The 22,678-nt window shown below is 32.4% G+C and overlaps 1 protein-coding gene across 1 annotated transcript in view; it reads right to left on the bottom strand.

The window, feature by feature from the left end:
- LOC115885386 (cytoplasmic aconitate hydratase-like) overlaps positions 1-22,678 on the bottom strand; it is a 54,055-nt gene that overhangs the window by 2,703 nt on the left and 28,674 nt on the right. Inside the window, exons 10-17 of the mRNA XM_030904285.1 lie at positions 13,572-13,769; positions 9,366-9,513; positions 9,107-9,298; positions 5,903-6,067; positions 5,650-5,839; positions 4,450-4,615; positions 4,270-4,392; positions 2,004-2,183 (exon numbers count right to left, since the gene is read on the bottom strand). Coding sequence (XP_030760145.1) covers positions 2,004-2,183; positions 4,270-4,392; positions 4,450-4,615; positions 5,650-5,839; positions 5,903-6,067; positions 9,107-9,298; positions 9,366-9,513; positions 13,572-13,769 — 1,362 coding nt within the window. The remainder of the gene's footprint in view (positions 1-2,003; positions 2,184-4,269; positions 4,393-4,449; positions 4,616-5,649; positions 5,840-5,902; positions 6,068-9,106; positions 9,299-9,365; positions 9,514-13,571; positions 13,770-22,678) is intronic.

Below are 22,678 nucleotides of genomic sequence, written 5' to 3'. Positions count from 1 at the left end.
TTTCGATGGAGATATTATACAGAGAAAATTTATGACCGAGGATTCCTCGGATGATCATCCGATTATTGGAATCCTCGAGTATCAATATTCGAGGATTGAAATCATCCGATTTTTCCCAACACTAGGTATAAGAGTTTGTAAGTAAAAACAATCTTCGGATTGTCACGGGGTTTTTAATAGGACACTGTCTCCTCAACGAACACCTACACAGTATATTGAAGCTAAGAAACAACGGCGAATGCAAATTCTGTGGGAAAAATGGGGAACCGCCAGAACACGTCATCACTGAGTGCGCTGAAACAACTACCATTCGTGCCATAAAGTTTGGTACTACTGATATCGGAGGTGGCGAACTAACCTCTATAAAACAGTCTCATATACTGGCTTTTGTCAAAGCCCTGAGAGTGTATGATAAGTTATTACTCAAGAAAGGGGGCACCATAGATCTGTAAGGTCGCGATGATTAACACCCCTCTCATACATTCCACATTCTACGAGTTTCTAAGGAACAAACTTCTAGTCTGACAAACGGATCTGAAACAACGGGGCAACGGTAAGGGGATCGCAATTTTGTCAAATCATGACCGATTTCATTCATAAAATATCCAGGAGCGTGCGTGTTTCATAAAAATATATCAGGAATATTTATAATATTTTCCAGTAAAGTTTATAATATTATTTTACTTTAAATGTACCTACATTTTGTTTAGTCATTTGCCAATAAATATAGTAATATTTGTTAAAACGCGTGTACTAATTACAATAAGCACAAATCAAGTTAAAGGCATAAACACAATAGTAGTGACTAGTGACTGTTTCTACTATTCCTAGAGAGGGGCATAAAGTTGGGGGTAATGGCGGTAAGACGTGCGAGAATCTCAACCAATCAGATTGGCTGAATCCGAGATGCCATGATGAATTTTGTCAGCGTTGCCAGCTTGCCCTAAGCGGACGTTATCTTTAGGAAATACTTCACCTTTTATAATAGGCAGAATGAAGGAGATCAGTTAATTAGATAAATATACATTAATATGATAAAAACTACGTCAAGATATTAGCATATATATAATTATGTATGCTGAAATGAACTAAAATATATTTAATTTATAGGTAATATTGAGCAACTTTGCTATTATTAAACGTGACAACGTCGACTTTTTTTGCCCGAATTTCTTTTGCTGTTTTAGATTCTTTTGTCAGATAATCTCGAAATTAGTGGAATAAATTAGTGGTTTCAATTAGCGGAGAAGTTTGATCCTCAAATTTGAATGTAAGCATTCAGAACGTTAAAATTAGTGGTAGGAATTTTCAATTAGGGGAAAAGTTAAAAGTCATTTTCGCCTTCGATTATCATCCGTCAAGAGAAAATGTGGTTAGAAATCAAGTTTATTGTTTTATAAGCCAAATATTAGGCTTTCTCTATGGATACAACTGATTACCGCAAGCTATTGCTAGGATATTCTATTAATTTTAATTGTGTTTTTTAGACATTGTGAATAATCGTAAACTAAAAAGTATAAAGTGTAATTGAAACCACTAATTGCGATGTTCTGAATGAAGCTTTAGTCTTTTTCGAGGTCTTTTTATTCAATATCTTGTATAAAAGCAAGTTGTTTTTTTCTGTCAATTTTGTAACGTCGCGTCGTCCCTTTTCTTGGTGGACACACTTTAGTAGATTAATTGAAGGGCTTTTTGTAATAACATGATATGCCACAAATCCATAATTCCAAATTATTAGACTTTGCAGTTTTGAAAAAATGCGTAAATTTAACTATTAATAAATATAAATTTGGAGACGTTTTAGATATAGTTTAGTTTAACTCGCTAAGTATTTATCTAACAAATTTGTTGGATAAAAGGCAAGAAAAACACTAGTTACTAGTAAATAAAACTGATTTCTGGTTGAGTGGCTTATCATGTTAACTAAAAAGTTTTGGACAAAATATGAAATAAAATATAGAAAATTAATTAAAATTTGATTTTTTATAATATTTATTACCCACCTGAATATGCTGTCCTGGCTTTAAGTTTTCGGGTAAATGAATCGTGTAGGTTTCTTTTCCGGTTAAGCCTAAAGTTTCGGCATTTTGTTCAGGCAGGAACTGCAGAGGCACCAAACCCATTCCCACCAAATTTGAACGATGGATACGTTCAAACGATTCAGCTATTACTGCAGTTATACCCTAAACAATAAGTAAAAAATATACAGGGTGAGTCTTATACAGGGTGACTCTTAAACAAGTGCAAATATTTTCAGGGCTGGTAGATATCGATAAAAGAAACATAGTTTCTCTTTACCATTTTTCAAATAACTCCAAAATAACCGAGTTATTTAAGTTTGAAAATTTAAAAAAAAAAATATTTTTTTTGGACAATTTTTGATAGCCACCGGATTTTTTCTGTATTTGCATTCCTTTAGTGCCATAACCATAGAGTAAAGCTGTCACTATGGTAATATCAGAGATTAAGAAATTATACCGTGAGAAAATTTGCGGTGAACAGGCAGATCTAAAAAGTTTTCGAAAATTATACAGGGAAATTTAAAAGAAAATGTACGATTTTCAACATATTTTTTTTCTGTTCCTGGGGTCGAAATATACCACCCCGGAAAATATTTGCACTTATTTAAGACTCACCCTGTATAAGTGCAAATATTTTTAGGGCTGGTAGATCTCAATAAAAGAAACAAAAATTAATTAATAAAAAAAACTAAAATTTTCTCTTTACCGTTTTTCAAATAAGTCCAAAATAACAGAGTTATTCAAGTTTCACAATTTAAAAAACCTGCTTTTTTTTGAAAAAAAATTGAGCCACCGGATTTTTTCTGTAATTTGTTCCCCTAATTTTAATCTATTACCGATGTTGTCACGTTTTTAAGATATTCTATTTTTTAACTGAAAATTTCAAAACTTCACCTAAACGCTACTCGTATTTATTACACGCCACCCAGAGGGTATTCCAAAGGAGCGTTTCTTGTTTAACGGTGATCGCCAGTAGAACTATTATCTCACACAATAAATAGCAAAACCTTATCTGCGATATTTAAATAGGATATTATGCTAGGGAAAATTTGCAGTGAAGAGGCAATTCTAAAAAGTTTTCGAAAAATATACAGAGAAATTTAAAAGAAAATGCACGATTTTCAATTTTTTTTTGCTAAAATAACCTCATAACCGCATAAATTTTCTTTTTTTTGCTAAAAAACCTCATAGACGTGTTCCTGGGATCGAAATAAATAAATGCCTTTATTGTCAAAAAAATTTACAATTTGTAGACAAAGTTAAAGTAAATAAACAAAAGAGAATACAAAACAAGTATACAAATTACATTGTCAGTCTTACTGTTTAAACATTTATAAAAGTTTACTATGTCAAAGAATAAAAAAATAAAAATAATATAATAATACCTCCCGTATATAGCGTTTGACGCATTGGGAGTAGCAAGGTACAGCTTGCTATACTAGAGCCGTTCGGTATACAAGGAAGGTAATGTGGCTAGCACTACGCTTCAACCGCCTATTATTACCTGAGGATTGTGAATCCGAAGTACTCATTTAAGGCTGAGTCGACCTAGGTACCCAAACTATTTTTATTTTAATAAAAATAGTCGGCTGATGAAATGCCGGGTGTGGGAATCGACCCCACACCTTGAGATTGGTAGACGAGAGCCTGTATCTCTACGCCACCGGGCACCATAAAAATAAAAAAAAATAAGATTCAAAAACATTCAGTTAGTTTATAGTAAATTTAGTAATAGCAAATATTAGACCAATGTTTACAAGATCAAATTCGATTATCAAAATAAAGTCATTTACGGCGTAGAAAGCATTGTCTAGTAAATAAGATTTAAATGCTTTGCGAAATGAAGAAAATGATGTTATGGATTTGATTATAACAGGTGATTGCGCATTTTTTTCGAGTTGTATAATATTGAACTTTTAACTAACTGAGCGTGAGGTAGGTAGATAAAGATCTTGCTCCGCGTTCCTGAGTGGATAAGTGTGAGATGACCTTTCTTGAGAAGCTGATACATGCTTACGTATTAGGCAAACGGATTCAAATATAAATAAGGAAGGAAGAGTTAATATTTTTAATTTTTTAATTTTTTTATACCCCTGAAAATATTTGCACTTATTTAAGACCCTAGATATCATAAAATGTATCACAAAATACATTTTAGAACAGTTGATTAGGATAACTCTGAGATCGACAATTTTCATCGGCCTTCTTATATTATAGATAATAATTTAGGAAGTTTACACATATTTACCAATAAAAATGGTCCTTTAGCAGCCCAGTCTCTACTCGATCCCGATCCGTAATCTTTGCCGGCAATAATGATTAGAGGTGTGCTTTGTGTTGCATACCTTTGGGCAGCATCAAATACGTCCATCTAAAAGACGAAACCAAAAATAACATTGAGAAAAAAGAAACATTTACAGAAACAGACCTCCTCGTTCGTTGGCAAGAATAAAGTCTTTGGACCGGCTTTGCTCATAAATTTGTTCACCAAACGAATATTGGCAAAAGTACCTCTGGCCATTATAGCGTCGTTTCCTCTTCGAGATCCGTAGGAATTGAATTCCCTAGGTGTCAGTCCCTTGGAAGCCAAAAATCTAAATAGAATAAAAATGTAGAAATCTTCCCTAGATATCTATTCGTGACATCATTCGCAACTTGGCGTCCAGTAGGCTGGGAAATGACGATCAATGACATTTCCCATATAAATTTATATATAAAATGACAGCGATCTTCATTTCATAGCCATCGCTGACGTAGTTTTTTTTTTCGTTGGACAGACTAAAGTTTGATTTTCATGCGTCCGTTATCCGTTGATACGATTCGCGCCACATTTCATCCGGAAATGAAGAAAGATCGTGCGATAATGGAAGTTTTGACACTTTTTTGACAATTTTAATCTAAGGCTGTATTCCGTTGCAAAATCAGGCGAACCAGATCGGCAAACTACGGTAAAGAGCGGTTCCTGAAAAACATCGGTTTGATACGGAACGGTTTGGTAAAATACAGGAAACGTCAAATATTGACGTTTTCTAAATTTCAATACCTCTATCTCTGCCTCTATTATAAAATTTATCTTTTATGCATTTTTAATGTGCCTATTCTCTGCTTTTACGTTTGCTTCTTCTTTTCAATGGAGTTTAATATTGAAAAGTACTTTATTAATAAACTATTAAACTCGTTAGACAGCTCAAGTGAAGATTTGCAGGTCCACTATTAAAACAGATCAATAATAAATAAACAAATCTAATCAATATTTATATTTTTATAGCTTACAAAACATTCACGATTAATGTATTGTTTTACATGTTTTCTTAATATGTTCCTGACTTTATAAGTTTAAATGGTCATAAAAAGTCATTAGACTATAAGCAAAAGTGAAACAGCGAAATCGTTATGGAAATGAAAATATAAAAGAACACCAATCACAAGCAAATCCTACATCCGATGAACATGAAAATGCAATAAATTTAAAAACCGCCTAATTTTCTAACCAATCGAAGTCTTTAAATTCAACCAATAAAATTAATATCTTATCATCGTATCGTCGGATAACGATTGCATGAAAATCAAGCTTTATCCGTCTTATTTTTACATGAAAAAAGTTCATAGCTATTTCAAACTCCTATACCTGGCTGCTGGACTTGCCCTTCCAATAGAACCTGCCGGACTGATATGATCTGTGGTCACGGAATCGCCCAAAAACAAAAGTACTTTGGCACCGTCGATTGGCTTAGTTTTGGGCAAATCGCGCGTCATGCCATCGAAGAATGGCGGTCTCTTGATATAAGTCGACTCCTCCGACCATGGATATAGTTGACCTAAATAAAAATAACGCTACAAATAAATATCTACTAGTAAAATAATTGTTTTAAAAAACTTACCAGCAGGTGCATTCAGCTGTTGCCACTTGGAAGATCCAGTTTCGATTCTAGAATAAACCTCCTTGAACATGGCTGGAATAACATAGTGCTTTTCGACTTTTTGAATATCATCCCGTGTTGGCCATATGTCCCTTAGGAAAATGTCCGTGCCATCTGATTTTTTACCTAGACAGAATTATAGATACTTTTAATGTTTATAGCGGGTGGTTTTATATATAGGAAATCCCATGCAAATTTTGAACCGTCCAAATATTGGCTCCCTTCTTGAATATAAAGCAAAGTCGTAAATAGTTTTTTAAAGGTCTGCGTATGATTAATACACGTGCTAAATTAAAACAATTTTGAACAAGCCGATTTCTTTTGAGCCGATCTATTTTTGAATTGAAACTGAACAGGTATCAATGCACCGATACATACCACTGATATCACTAGAATGTAGAATGTTTGGGAGGGGGATTAATCACCGCGACCTTAAAGATCTATTGTGTGTTCCCCTTTCTTGAGTTATAACGAGTTATACAGTCTCAGGGCATCATACAGCCTCAGGACTTTCACAAAAGCCAGTATTTGAGACGACTTCACAGAGGCCAGCCAAAGTTTATGGCACGAGTGGTTGTCGTCTCGACGCACTCAGTAATGAGGTGTTCTGGTGTTTACCCATATCCACGCAAACTCTGCATTAGCCGTTGTTTCTTAAGCTTGATTTTCATGCATCCGTTGTCCGACGATACGTTGATACGATATTAATTTTATTGGTAGAATTTAAAGACTTTGATTGGTTAGAAAATAACGCAGTTTTTAAATTTACTGCATTTTCATGCCTCCGTTTATCGGATATACGTTGGTGTCATTTTATATTTTCGTTTCCATAACGATTTTGCTATTTTACTTATATTTTTATTAAGGATAGATTAAATTTGCCAAAAAAGTGTCAAAACGTCCGTTCTCGTATGAACGGGTGCGTTGACGGGCTAAAGTAAAATATTTATGGATGAATAGTGGCGCGAAAACGCTATGACCAATCAGAGCACCGTCGGACCAACGTATCAACGTATAACTCTCAATAACTTTACCCTCAATCTACTGAGGTGTTCGTTGAGGAGATAGTGTCCTGTTAAAAACCCCTTTACAATTCGAAGATTATTCTTACTCAAATCAAGGAAAATCTTTGATTTTTCTCGGTCTGAAGTTCTGACAAATTTCTTCGAGTGTCTTAGACCGTTGGAGGACTCCCATTTTAGGTTACGGATGGAGTTTTCCAGGTCTTTCAATTATAATACCACTAAGTCGTTAGTGGTTAGAATTTAAACACGAAAGTTATCGTAAAAACTGAGATATTCTACCTTAATGTAGTGCCATTGCCAGTGAAAAAACAAGTGTAGAGGCATGGGTATACCAATAAGTGAAGATTCTTGCAATTCGCTGACGACCAGGTTATTTGTGCAGCAGACAAAGATGACTTGGAATATATGACACGAAAACTTAAAAAGGAATATCAAGTTTGGGAACTGGAGATAAATATCACAAAAACTAAATATTTCTGCCTTGGATCGGATCAAACAGCAATCGGATCAAAACTGGATAATGAATATACACAAACATGTAACGAATAAAAATACCTAGGCGTTACTTTCGACAAATCCGGGAAAGACGACAACGAAATAAGCTCGAGAATAGCCAAGGCCAGAAATGCAATAAAATGTCTGAATAATATACTCTGGAGTAACGAAATAGGTACAGACAACAAATAATAAGAATAGGAGAATAACAAAAGAAAATTACTGGCGGTAGAAATGGAGGCGATAAGGAGGTCAGCACGAACATCAAGGCTGAATAGACTACAAAACGAGACAATCAGGGACAAAATAGGTAGACGGAAAACTACAGTAGAGGAAATGGAAAGTGTCCAAATGAAGTGGTATGGATATGTGAGAAGGATGGACAACACGCGACTGTCCCAGAAGGTACTAAACTGGCTTCCACAAAAGAGAAGGAAACGGGGAAGACCAAGGACAAACTGGATGGAGGGTGTAGGCGAGAGAAGGCGATGACCTCAAGGGATCTGCGTGACGGAGACTGGGATGAACGAAACCAATGGCGACCAGGCATCGCACAACGTCGACGGACCTTTTAAAAGCGATTTTTATATATTATATATATACAGTGTAGTGCAATAACACTGTTTTTTACCGTCCTCATCTTGCGCTACCTCTGACCCCAGAGCAAATGGAATGGAGCGAGGAAAGACGAGAATGGAATATGGAATGGACCTTAGTTGGTGTTCAGCGATGAATCCAGTTTTACTTATGGATGATGATGATGGCCGTTCCAAAATAAGGGGGAGACATGGCGAAAGAGGGAATTTTTAATCTTCAATTCAAGGTGGCATGATTTTCCAGCACATCAATGAGGTGCTCTAGCCACATTTGCTTCCTTTTCTGGCTTCAATTCAGGTTTTCAACAAGATAATGCATGATCACATATGGCCAGCGTAATTCTGACTTCAATGGCCTTCTCAACCTCCAGACCGTTTTCCGATAGAACATGACTGGGGTATAATGGTAAGAAAGCGACATAATTTAGTACCCCCACAAACACTGCGCAAGAAATGTCAGTTGGCCTGAGATACAATACCTCAAGAAGAGATCCTTATGCAATAGATGTCACGACGATTTCACGAGTGTGTAGAAACCAGGGATCAGATCAAGAGGAGCATCTACACATTACTAAGATAGAGATTAACGTTAAGTCAGTTTTTATGAGACGTTTTAGGTTTAAATTCTAATCACTAACTACTTACTGGTAAGTCAACATTTGAATTGCTATAGTTGATAAACTATAATGTAAATTAAAGCACTCTTCATAGGTGCATTTTCAATGTCACTTAGTATACCGGGTCGGCATTTCTGACATTGGGTGTCGATTTTCCTGTGTACAGAGACAAGAGAACAGCCAATACGCTCAGTACTATAAGACGTAGTGAATAAAGAACGAAGAACAAGTATTTTCGAAAATATGTTTCAAATGTACATGAAATCTAGCGTCGGATTAAGGGGTTATGTAATATAAACACTTCGCATTTTTCTCTCTCGTAGCGATTCTCCTATAGACATGTAAATACCGACCAAAGACTTCTCTTGCCGATATGGTATATGTTTGGATATGTGTTATAATGTTGAAATGTTAAAAATAAAAGTTATTTACCAATAGGTTCAATTTCGAAGTCGATATCCACCCTTCCAGCAATAGCATAAGCAATAACCAACAAAGGACTAGCCAGATAGTTTGCTCTAGTATTTGGATGAATCCTTCCTTCAAAATTCCTGTTACCTGACAGTACACCACAACAAACAAGATCGTTCTGCTCGATGGCACTCGCAATATTCTCGTCGATACCTGTGAAAATTTGTATTTTTAAGTAACTTTTTAGTAAACTTGCAAAAAAATGAAATATAAGTATTACCTCCGCTATTTCCGATACAAGTCATACATCCGTAACCGACTATGTTGAATCCAAGTTGTTCCAGTGCGGGAATAACACCGGATTCTCGTAAGTAGTACGTTACTACACCAGAGCCGGGAGAAAGGCTGGTTTTGATATAAGGTTGAACCTAAGAAATTATAAAACACTGTGTAGTAGAAACCTGGTGAAATAATCAAATGATGAAATAATGAAATAATCAGATCTGGAATGACTGAGACCAATCGTTTTGACAGTTCGTGTCACTTGTTCTCTACAACTTTGTTTACATTTTGATTCAAACATTTTCTATATACAGGGTGACCCCTCTCATACGCTGCGGAGGCTCCAAGGAGAACGACAGTTTGTATTGAAATTAAATTTTGTGAGCATATATAGGTTAATTCAGAGCACTTTTTAAAAATACAGAGAGTTCTACAGGGTGTCCCCAAAAAAAAGTTACATATCAAAGTTGTCTTTTTTTGCAATGGAACACCCTATATATTAATTGATTTTCGGATCCTGAGAGAAAAATAAAGGTGATTTTTATAAGAGAAGTATATGACTAAAATGTAAGGTTTTTGTTAAAGGTAATAGTTAAAGGTAATGTTAAAGTTATAGGGAAATTAAAACAACTTTGGGTGCACGTCATCAATGACACCATGCGTCGTCTTATGGAGTTTGCTGGTGGTCGTATTATGATGTGCAACCAAAGTTATTTTAATTTCCCTATATTCAACATTTTCTATAAATAAATAACAATTTTTAAATTACAATAAAAGCTACTTAAATTGGAATTTACCCGGTATATCCTAATCTGTAGTTAAATTAACTATTGTACTTAATCAAATTAAAACGTGATCCAAAAAGTTATACAGGGTACAGGGTGAGACAAAATTAACATTGGTCACCTTTAAAAGCATGCTACTCTTTTATTTTAAATGAAACACCCAGTATATTATTCCGATATTCAATGGAGAATTCATGTCTCTTCAAAATACTATTAAGGTTGCCTACCCCCTCATACAAAGATTTTCCTAGATATATTTGTTTCCATGATTTGATCTGAGTAGATCTTTATTATTTGATAAAATCTAGGTAGCTGTGATATGTCTGACGTTACTTCAACATTCCTGTCTAATTAGTCCAACTTTAACAACTAGTTATCATTTTGTGTCAGTTAAAACTTTTGAATAAGAAGACTAAGGAAGGAGCATATCAAAAATCTTAGGTACACCGCGATAGGCCTCAAATATGGCCGACTTAAATTCCGGTTTATCAGTGTCGTTCTAATTTTATTTAAAAAATGTAAAACTATGATGTAGGGTAGACGTGGGGTAGACTAATAATTTGTTGTTTTATTTTACGTTGTGAATAAATGTTGGTAGTTATTAAAATTGTTATAAAAATATATAATTCTAATAAAAATAGATAAGTCATAATAAGTATTTATTAACACAAACATCCGATACGCTACTGAAGCAGGTAAGTCAAATTATCGTATCTAAATTCTTTGACATCTAATCTTTGACAAGTAATAAATAAAAGCTAAAATGCAAGAAAAATATATAATTTAGTTAGTTTAAGTGAATTTCATAAATGATCGGTTTACTACACGTATGTATATTACACTTACTAGGGAAAAGTTGTTCCATTATTTCACTCAATGTTTGCCGAGATCTACCGCACGCTACACAACCAACTATTTTAGAATCTTTTTCGATAAATCGCGATAGTGTCACTGTTAATTTAAGTTCTGCCACAATTTCCATCTAGATTTACTACCTTTATACAACTATCAGTAGTAGAATAAATAATAAATAACATAAAATAAGCTCCGTAAAGACTGACAAATCCACAAAATTTCAAATCAAATTCAAATGTGTCAAATGAATCGTCAAACAGAACTGTCAAGGATCCCCACCCTAGAGTGCTTTTATGGTGCTTTTTCCGCCCACCATGCATGAATACATGAATAGCATTATGCTCCTTCCTTGGTCTTCTTATTCAAATGTTAAAACAAAAAAAATTCTCAGAAATTTACCGAAAACGGAAACTATCCTATATCAGAGAAAATTGATATGAATATAAATTTTCTCTTAATCGAGTAATTTTAATTAATTAATAGACTACTTGAATGCTCCCCATTTTATCTAGTCTGTTTTTTTATGGGGATATGTTACAGACAGTGCTTACAAAACTCGACCAACTATTGTCGACAACATGAGAGAAATTATTGTAGTTGCTTTTCGAGGTAGAACTCCACATAAATTCCTTTTAAAATGAAAAGATCCTTTTGAAAAGACAATCATTTTATGCAGTTAACAGGAAAGGAAGCATTTTGAGCATTTGATTTCATTTAGCTAATTTTGGTCACAATTATAGCTTTATATCTAGTTTTAATTCTGTAATAATTAAAATATATTTTAAACGTGTATCTTTTTATTACCGTTGAGTATTTTACTCTACAATCTTTAATTTTTGTTAAATTAACAAAAGGTATATCGCACAGCCCTAGATTTTTTCAAATAATAAAGATCTACTGACGTAAAATCATAAAAATTAAAATATCTAGGATTGTCATTTCCCAATCGTCATTTTGTCGGTTTTTTTTCTCGAGCATACGGTATAATGTCTAGTATTAAGGAGAAAGTTAACATTTAAGAGAGTTACAATCTGACAGTAAATCCAATAATAGTTTTTCTGAAAAATTAATAAAAATTCTAGCTTACATATTTATAATATTCTATGGGTCTTTAAGTGGCACATTAAGCTAATCCCTTATTCAAGAATGGTTATAAAATGCTAATAGGAATTAAATTATGACAAATTTGCTGGGTACGATTATTTGGGTCTTGTTCAACAAGTCTAAATTACTCAGAAATATGTTATTTTTAAAATTGTATTATACAGGATGAGTCTTAATAACTAGGGCTGGTAAATATCGATAAAAAAGGACATCTTTTTTGCCGTTTTTCTAATAAGTTCAAAATATCCCAGTTATTTTATTTTGAAAATTAAAAAGCAGTATATTAAAAAGAGAGTATTCTCTTAAATTCTGAGAACCACTGGAATTTTTTGTCTTGTCGTTTTTCTAAATCTAATATACTATACTATACTACTAGCTATGTTGCCATATTATCAAGATATTGTCTTTGAATGTGGCAGACAATGATGCAGTATTGATATTAAAATAATTTCGGACTTTCATTGCCATTGTCTAATTTTGCCACACTAGAATTTTCCAAGCTAAGCTATATGCTATTCAAACCTATGTCCATTTGTCCTGGTAGAGCGGTAATACACCGTGAATACAATATACATATATTCGAATAGTTAAGCCGCACTGAAAGTGCTTGAAGCAACTAAATGCATGTCCATGACTGTAAACAACTACCCAATTTATTACGGAGAAGATATGAACAACGTATCGTTAATATGGATACCAGGACATGTTCGTCTAGAGAGCAACAAACGTGACGACTCCCTAGCGAAAACAGGTAAAGGTACGTCATTGGTGGATCCAGAACTTCCAAAAAATCTCACAAGAGACCAGCTCTGTGAATGGGTTAGGGAAATGAAGATTCAAGACTGTAGACGGTCCAGGAATAGAACATGAGAAGAGGATCTTCAATAGGCCATCCAAACGCAGAAGCGAAGAACTCTTTAATGCAGGCAGAAATCGTGCGCGTAAGCTCACTGCAGTATACATACGCTACTGCAGGCTGAGACCACATCTGCAGAGGATGGCACTGGTGGAAGACTCTGAATACAGACTCTGTAGGGAAAGTGAGGAAGTGCTATTACCATGAAGTTACGATATGAGTACCTCCCCCGTTGGAAGCAGGACCAAGTTTCCTTTGTTTGGCCAAACTATGCTGGACTTATCAGACCTTGGTGACAATTACGCTCGGATATAGTAAAAGGTTGTGTCTTGGGGTAACATTTAAAGATTATAGAATTGAGCCAATATAAGTTTTTGCGGCTGCATTGGAGTGGTACCTGGTGGCGACCTACTCTTAGTAAAATACACATACGATACACCTGGTTTCGTTCAGTTGTATAACTGACCGAACCGTTGTGTAAGTTAAAATAAATAAGGATAATAAAGTTCACATTTCTTTTAATATCATCCAGATATTATCATCTAGTACATGTTTTGTGCGGTGAATTATTGATTAGATGCGGTGAATTATTGATTAGACTTACTGTAAGCCCTGCTGCAACGGCGTTCTTTGCTAAAAGACCCGCTCCAAGCATAACGCTGGGATTGCTGGTGTTCGTACAAGAAGTGATAGCAGCTATAATGACACTTCCATGGCCAATTGTATATTGCTTTCCATCGAAGAGGAATTTTGACCTGGTGCTGAGTCGGTCGTCGGGTATACCAAAGCCCTTGAATCCAACCTAATAAGAAAATAAGAATGATTAGTAATTAAAATATGCAAAAAGGCATATAATGCTGATGATTTCGTATGTTCAATAACGTAATAGTATCATACAGGGTGGCGCCTTTCATACCACGCGGAGACTCAAGGGGAAATCAAATTTTGTAAGCTTATGTAGGTTAATTAGGGCTATTTTTAAAAATACATAGAGTTCTACAGGGTGTACCCCAAAAAAGATACACATAAAAGTAGTGTTTATGGTAGTGTATTAATGGATTTTCGGATTTTAGTAAAAAATAAAGGTAATTTTCATTAGAGAAGCGTAAAATTAAAATGTAATTTTCTAAAAAATGAAAAAAAAATAAATAAAAGCTATCTAAATTGGAATTTGCTCGGTATAGCCCAATATGTAGTTAAATAACTATTGTACTTTAAACCAAATTAAAACTTGACCTGAAAAGTTATACAGAGTGAGACAAAATTGATATTGAACATTGGCCACTTTTAAAGGCAAGTTACTTTTTTATTTCAAATGGGGCAATCAGTATATACTTATTCAAAATAATTCCAATTCCAATATTCAAAATAATATTATTCCGATATTCAATGGAGTTGGTTAGGTTAGTAGGACTTGCTTAACCTTGCCGAAATTATAATCGATTGTCATTCCCCAGCCGATTTGACGCCGTTTCTTTTTCGATTGTATGGCACTTATGTATATTGACCAGAATATTTCGAGCTTAAGAGAATGCAGACACTTTTATCAAGAATTAAAATTTCTCAGAACTATAGAAACATAAATTTCTCAGAACTATAGAAACAGAAATTTCTCAGAACTATAGAAATCTAAATTTAAAAAAAAATCGATGTGTCCAAAATTTTTGATAGACACTGTATAATGGCAATACCATTAAAATGAATACGTTCATACAGGTATATCGATGCAAAAAGGTATTTTCTTGATCGACGATACTATCAACATATTAACGAAAGAGAAGAATGCATACGAATGAAATGACACGAGTAAATAATTTTTATTGCAGTTGAATCTTTCATTGAGAATTTCTGTCGTTATTAACTGCAAATAAGTAGATAAGAACATAATAGGAAACGATAAAATTATTGGAGGTAAAAATATCAGTCTAAACAATAGTCGCGATATCGACGAAATTGCAAGGAACTACCTGCACATATTCTGATTTCTTGTCTAGACAATTATTTGCATATTTTTAGCTAAACGTGTTTACTACAAAACAATTTGATTGAAATTGTTATGCATTAACTTTACATGGATGCAATAGAACAGTACAAAAAAGTTAATTCTATATAAAATTATTGCGATAAACTCACAATATCTGATCAATAAATAAACTTTGGTAAATACTTAGTATTAAAAACTTTGATACCCTTGGAGAAATGAAGCCTTAACATTTTTACTGCAATTTCATAAAATTGCAAATATTTCAAAAACGGTAAGGTTTAAGTGTGAAAAACCTTAATCAAATTTACCTTTATTTCAATCGTAGAATCTAAAAATAGGATAATATACAGGGTGTTCCATTTAAAAAATATAACTATAATATTTTTTACTTATTTGGGACACTTTATATCTCGTAAAAACATTTTTAAATTGAAGCTCTGATAGTCCTTCGACGAACCTAGAACTTACAATTGGTAAAAATCTAATCGTTTAGCTACAATACTCCGTGTCGTATGTGGTGAACAACCCTGTATATGTTATGCTACAAAAAATTAAATAAGATAATATATCAGCTATTTTGTGTTTCAAGATTTAATACAAAACTCAAATTTGTATTCTATTTGTATCATTCCAGACTTGAAAACACTTCATGAAAATCAAAAAGTTCTTAAAAAATAACAAAAAGTAACAAACAAAAATATAATCTTATTTGTTACCAAAGATTACAATCCCAGATTACTTTAGATAAGGTATTTACTCCTATTTTTCCTTCCAGTAAGTACTTGCGTGCTTTCAAGTACACAATAATTCAAACATTAAAATCAAATTCAAAAAGCATCACTTAATGAACATTTATTAAAATAAGAAAGCCACTAATGTGATACTTAATTCTAATAGCCCCGAAATTTTGTATTTAAATACTCATAAATTTAAAATATACTAATAATTTAAGTAGAGTCATAAAATAGGTATTTGCCAGATCCTGTAATTTAAAATATATTTGTATTCTATGCAAAATAAACCTTTATTATTCGTTTACGCTATTTCTCTAAAGCTGCGTCTCCACATAATGTTTTACCTGTCAGTTTTGCATGTCAGGTAAAACGGAAAAAATTGACCGCCATCTCAAGATGGTCGTCCGTTTTATTCCTGTCTAAACATAACGTTTTAAGACGGATTAAAAAGTAGCGTCCCATTTTAGTTGAAATCATACGGTATCTCCGCTATTCGAGAAGATAGAAGGGTGCGGTTTGCACAAACCTGTGCCACCTGTGTTTTTTTGTCAAACGGAAGATGCCGTAAACAAAATTTTCATAGCTCTCTTCGTTTCTGAGCTAGAGGGTCTTCTTGAAAATTTTGCGATTTACGACACCCCCTGCATCTCTGTTATTGTTAAAGGTATCAAGAAGGTGAAAACTGTTTATTGTAGAACTGTTTACGTAGAATACAGTAGCGTAGTCTTTTATTCTACGAAAAGAATATTTTTAAAGATATGAACTAAAGTTATGTTTTCATAAATGGAATACCCTGTATATTTATAAATTATATGATCTGGCTTGCCATAAAATATATATCCCTCTATATTATTTATTTTCACTATTTACTGCAATTTTAAAAAAAATATATATTAGATCATATTTATTAGTAGGCCATGATTGATAATAAAAGAAACTAAAGAATTATTAAAAGTATACTGCTATCTGTCTCTTATTTTATTTTGAGAGCCACAAATAAATTCTTTATATATTAGGGAAACTTAACTTAACTTTTTAGTTAATTTACGTGAAATATACTTTCAGCAAGATAGGGCTCCCTCTCACAACTTAACTTACAACGAAAATATTAGGATTATGTTAAACTATTATTTCTCAAATCAATGAATATGAATTGGAACCAATAGGCACATATGATGGCAAACCCATCCCGTTATAAGTAAATTCCGTTATAAAAAAAGAAAAATATATCCAGAGATTCAGTGGTAACAGTAACAAAAGTAAAATATATCATTCCAAATAAACTTTTAATATGCGTATGAATATTTTAGTAAATACCATTTTGCTTTTTTGTGGAACACCCTGTATTCTGCCTACTAATAAGGAAATGATATATTTTAAATATTGCAGTAAATAGTAAAAAAACATAACTTTAGTTCATATTTGTGTCAATATTAGCAATATACCGATCGAAAAAGAAAACCGTGTTCACTTGGAAATGAACATCTAGGTATGACATTCCGCATATGATTTTACATATAAAATGACAGAGATCTTCATTTCATAGCCATTGCTGACGCCGTTTTTTTTCGACAATATTGTATTACACCTCGGCTTTTAAAATCATTATGTGGCTTTAATAAAAAAAATACTGTTGCCGATAAAAAAAAACGTACGCTGGTAGACGTTTAGGTCCATGGATTGTAACTCACTATAAAAAAATTATTCCAATACCGACTATTATTATTTGCCAGGTCTATTCAAGAATAGCAACTAAAGGAAGTTTCCGACCCGAGTAGGTAATTTCTTCTAATACAGATCAAAGAATACAGTAGATGAATTAGTTTATTGCACTTTTTTGGTTAATGGTCCGCTATTAATGCACTTTTATTATTATATCACCATTATGTTTAAAGAGGTACAAAAACAGATTATGAACATTTCTGAATAATCTATGAGAATATTGAACTATACCGGGTGAGCCTCAAAAGTGGCTCACCTCTATAACTATTTTATTTTTTCAGATAAAAAAAACGAGATTTGGTATGTTAATATATGATATAAATTAGGATTAATTGACGGTATTCAATTGTTTTTGGTCGCTTCCTGTTTCACCGGAAATGCTTAAACTTTTGATTTTTAAATGGCACCTTCAGTATATTTCTACTTTATTCGATAGAAAATGACACTCTGAGTAGAATGACATCATATGTCAAATTTTGACATTTTCGCTTATAGCTTATTTGAAATTGTAACATGCGGTTCATAACGACAATTTGACTCGAAATACCAAGTGTGTGGTGCCAAATTATACGTAAAAAATGCTTTTTCTAAATATGCTAATGAGCCACCCCTGTTCCATTTAAAAAAAAAAATGTGATATGATTAAAAATACGATTTGGGCATCTTTTAACCAGGACAAGATACGAGAAACATTAGACGATTAAATCAATTTTTCCAAGGCTCCTTTGATTAAAAATTAGTGTTTTTAACACAGCTATAGCACTCTAGATTGAAATTTAAAATACAATTTTTTTTAAAGCGAAAGTGTCAAAAGTTGACATATGATATGTCATTCTATTCAGAGTGTCGTTTTCCATCAAATAAAGCAAAAAAATACCAATGGCCATTTAAAAATCAAAAGTTGTAGTTATTTCCGGTGAAACAGGAAGTGACCAAAAATAGTTGAACACGCCCAATCAATCCTAATTTATGTCATATACTAAAATACCAAATCTGGTTTTTTATTATGAATTATGAAAAAATAAAAAAGTTATAGGGGGTGAGACACTTTCGAGACGCACCCGGTATTTATATAACTGGAGATAATTTATTCTTAATAAAACTTGACTAAATACTAAATAGTAGGGACTATAGGACGATAATAAAAACTTCTAGGAAGATAGGTATACTTTTTAGAATTGGGTGATAAAATCATTTATTATTAATATTTCTGTCTCACAATGTATGAAGGTATTACATTTAACCTCAAATATAAATTAGGTCTACCCTACAATGGTTACTTTAATTGCATAGGATGCTATACAGAGTAAATTGTAAATTAGATACTTCTTAATTCAAGTTTTATAAAATAAACAATAAATTTACTTAATTTTATTTTTTATAATTTTTGTTGAACAATTGTGAATATCGTCAAAAAATAAAAACCACTGCTATTTTCACCGCAATGTTATGATTTTTTCAAGCTTTATTACATTTTTTATTTACGCAATTTTTTTTTAAAAAACTTATAAAACGCATTAATTTCACAGTCACTTTGACTCCCTTGACAATATTTGAGACGATTTGATTGATGAGACAATTTCTTTGATATTGACAAAATTTCCATAAAATATAACAAACATTATAAACCAAATTAAAGACAAAAATTATTTTTTTATTTTAAAGTTGCGTTGGTCCACACGCAAAAATGAAAAAAAATCACAAGTTTTAAAGTTATTTCATCATAAACAATACAAAATTGTTTACGGTACCTATGTTAACTCACTCAATTGGTTGTGAGTCCCATGCTCAGAAACAGACATACTGGGTGTATCTCAAAAGTGGCTCACCCCTATAACTTTTTATTTATTCAGATAAATAAACGAGATTTGGTAAGTTACTATACGACATAAATCAGGATTGGCGTATTCAATTGTTTTCGGTCACTTCTTGTTTCATAGGAAATAGCTACAACTTTTGTTTTTTAAATAATACCCTCGGTATTTTTTTTACATTATTCGATAGAAAATGACACTCATGAATAGAATGACATATCGTATACCAGTTTCTGACATTTTTGCTAAAAAAATCGTATTTTAAATTTCAATCTCTAGGATACCCTGGCTGTGTTAAAAACACAAATTTTTAATCAAGGAGCCTTGGAAAAATAAGTTTGATCATCTAATGTTTTTCATGTCTTGTGTATTTTGTATCTCGTCAAATCGTATTTTTAAGCATAAATAATTTTTTCAAATGAAACGAGGGTGGCTCATATTTGGAAAAAGCATTTTTTTACGAATAATTTGGTACCACACATTATTTCGAGTACAAATTTTCGTTACATTTATGACCATGGCACTGTAAACTGAAATTTAAAATGCTATTTTTTAATTGAAAATGCCAAAAGTTGACATAAGATACGTTTCCGTAGCCATTTCCTGTGAAACAGGAAGTTACCGAAAACAATTGAATACGTAAATCAGTCCTAATTTATGTCATATACTAAACATACCAAATCTCGTTTCTTTATCTGAAAAAAATAAAAAAGATATAGGGCTGTGCTACTTTTGAGAAACACCCGATATAATACATCAAAATTCTTTCAAACGCCGCTGATAAAAAGCAATTATTTATTTACACATTTTCTAGTGTTTACATTCGGTATTGTTGTGGTGCCTCAAAACAAAATGCTGTAAGGTAAACACAAGAAAAAAGTAGAGTAAAAGACTAAAAAAGTAAACTAATATGACTAGCAGTTTTTAAGCCTAGAGCCTAGTCTCCTCGAGCAAAGGAAAAAATTGAGATATCAATATAATTTTTTGGGGTGTCTTTATCAGTCATCCAAATACATTTGTTTGATTTAAAACATATTACAATAATTTAAACTACTGAAATGTACGGTTTGTATCGTGTAGTACCATTTAATAGGTAAGTAATTTGCTAATATATATTCGGAATATAGCTACATTTATTATTAGAATAAACAAAAATAAACATCAAAACATAAATAATTTTTAAATAATTTGAATAAAATGTAGTACCGATTTTACTGGTATCGTCTTAATATTACTTAAATAAATTTGTAGTTATTTTACAAAAGCTACTAGGCACAAGAATATTCGCATACGTAAAGAATGTAGTTTCTTCAAATTTATAGAAATCTGGTTATCTGAGTATGCTTTTAAAAATTACTTTTAAATGTCTGTTAATCTTTCAAAAAAAAAGTTAAAGAGCAATATCAGGTTTATCAAAATGTAGAGATATTGAAATTTACACACTGTATTTTCTAATGCTCCCTCTATACGTCGAATTATTTTTTATAGTCCGGTCAATCTAGACATTCGAAGGTACATAAATTTACAACAAGAAATAAATATTATAAGTATAGTATATAAATAAATTTACAAATGCGTGTAATTATCTAAAACATAATTAAAAATAACATTTTAAAATACCGAATCATTCCGGTGCCTGGAAAAAAAATTATGCGAGGTCAAAGGTCAAAAATGTCGAAAAAAAATTGTTTTTTTCGCGATTTTCAGCAAAACGGTAAGTTTTATCACAAAATTGCCTCAGACATTCTCTGGCATGTACAAATTGTCAAGGCCGGTCATATTCTAATGTTGAATCACCAATAGTAGAGGATTCGTTTGATACCAACGAAGAAATCGTTTGATACCAACGAAGAAACATGAGATACATCACTATTGACGCAATTTACTTACATCCAGGATGAAGAAAACGAACAAGACGAAGATCAAGAAGAACAACAGGAAGTATTTGAAGGTTATGAATCAGACTAGTAAATTTCTATTTTTTTTTAATTCCATCGCTTCTATAATTTCCAATCCATACTAATATCTTTTATTCTGTAATAGTTTTCAATTAAACAGAATCACAATATAGAAATCTGGCAACCCCTACCCTCACTGCTCAAAACCTCCTTAAGTATCAAGTCATTTGTGAAATAAACATTCATAATAAGAGAGATACAATTAGAATACATACACTCAAAAACGCAACGGACAAAATTTTAGTCAAATATAAAGTGTTAGATCAACTTTAATTCGTATACTCAGTTTTTTTATAAACTTTAGTAATTGGCATATTATACAGGGTTACTCGAGAGGTTGTTTTTTTACCCTAACTTTAAAACACCTTGTGCAATAATTTCGCGTGTCAATTTTCCTAAATTATAATTTTACGGTCAGAACCATGTCTCCTGAGCATTTTGTTTTTTGGATCATGTCAATACATACTTTGGTTAATTTTTAAGAGCAAAATGAACTTGCCACCAACAATTTGCAATTTTTTTCAATTATCATTTCTTTTTGAAGTTATTTTTGAATATGACAAGGCGACTTGTGACATGTTCGACGTTTGGGAAATGTTTAGCAAAAGGGTTTAAAGAACTTCACGTGGTCCTTAAAGAAGAATAGGAAAACATAAAGCAATATGATATATGCAGCCTCAATGACAGTATGAACAGACATATACAGCAGTTATAGCAGCCAAGGAAGGTAATAAGTATTAGGGTATTTTTACAATTTTTGTTTTCTGTTTGTGTGCTTGAGTATTACAGATTTTTTCTTTAATATCCTTAGTTCTGTTATCGTTATTAATGTTTATTAAAACCCGGACTCTATATCGTTAGCTTTTAACGTTTTTTAAATTTAGTATAGAGTATCCAATACAGCGCAATATAACCTTACGACAATAGTCACCAAAACCATTCCGTCATATTAAAAAATTATATCAAAAAGTAATGATAATTGAAAAATTGCAAATTGATCGTGATCAATTCATTTTGGTCTTAAAAATTAACCAAAGCATGTATTGACATGAATCAAAAAACAAAGTGCTCAGAAGTCATGGTTCTGACCGTAAAATTATATTTTAGGAAAATTTACACACGAAATTATTACACAGGGTGATTTAAATTTAAGGTAAAAAACAACCCCTCGATTAACCCTGTATAATATGGAAAATATTAAAGATTATAAAAAACTGAGTTTACGAATTAAAGTTGATATAATTATATACAGTTTGCAAAAAAAATCATAAAAATAGGGCTAAAAACAACAAAAACATAACACTTTAAATTTGACCAAAAATTTCTCCGTTGCGTTTTTTTTGCATCTGAGTGTACAGGGTGGGTCAAATTCGACGCTTTTAAATGGAAACACCCTTTTCTATAGCAGATAGACGAAAACTAATATCGGTGTCTGGAGCTCAATTTTCATCAAAAATATGATGGTGAAAACCGCACATCAATATCTGTTACCGTTTAGG

Source organism: Sitophilus oryzae, unplaced genomic scaffold (genome assembly GCF_002938485.1).
Source record: "Sitophilus oryzae breed Bouriz unplaced genomic scaffold, Soryzae_2.0 scaffold_111_pilon_pilon, whole genome shotgun sequence".
Lineage (NCBI taxonomy): Eukaryota > Metazoa > Arthropoda > Insecta > Coleoptera > Curculionidae > Sitophilus > Sitophilus oryzae.
This window is presented reverse-complemented; position numbering and strand designations above follow the sequence as displayed.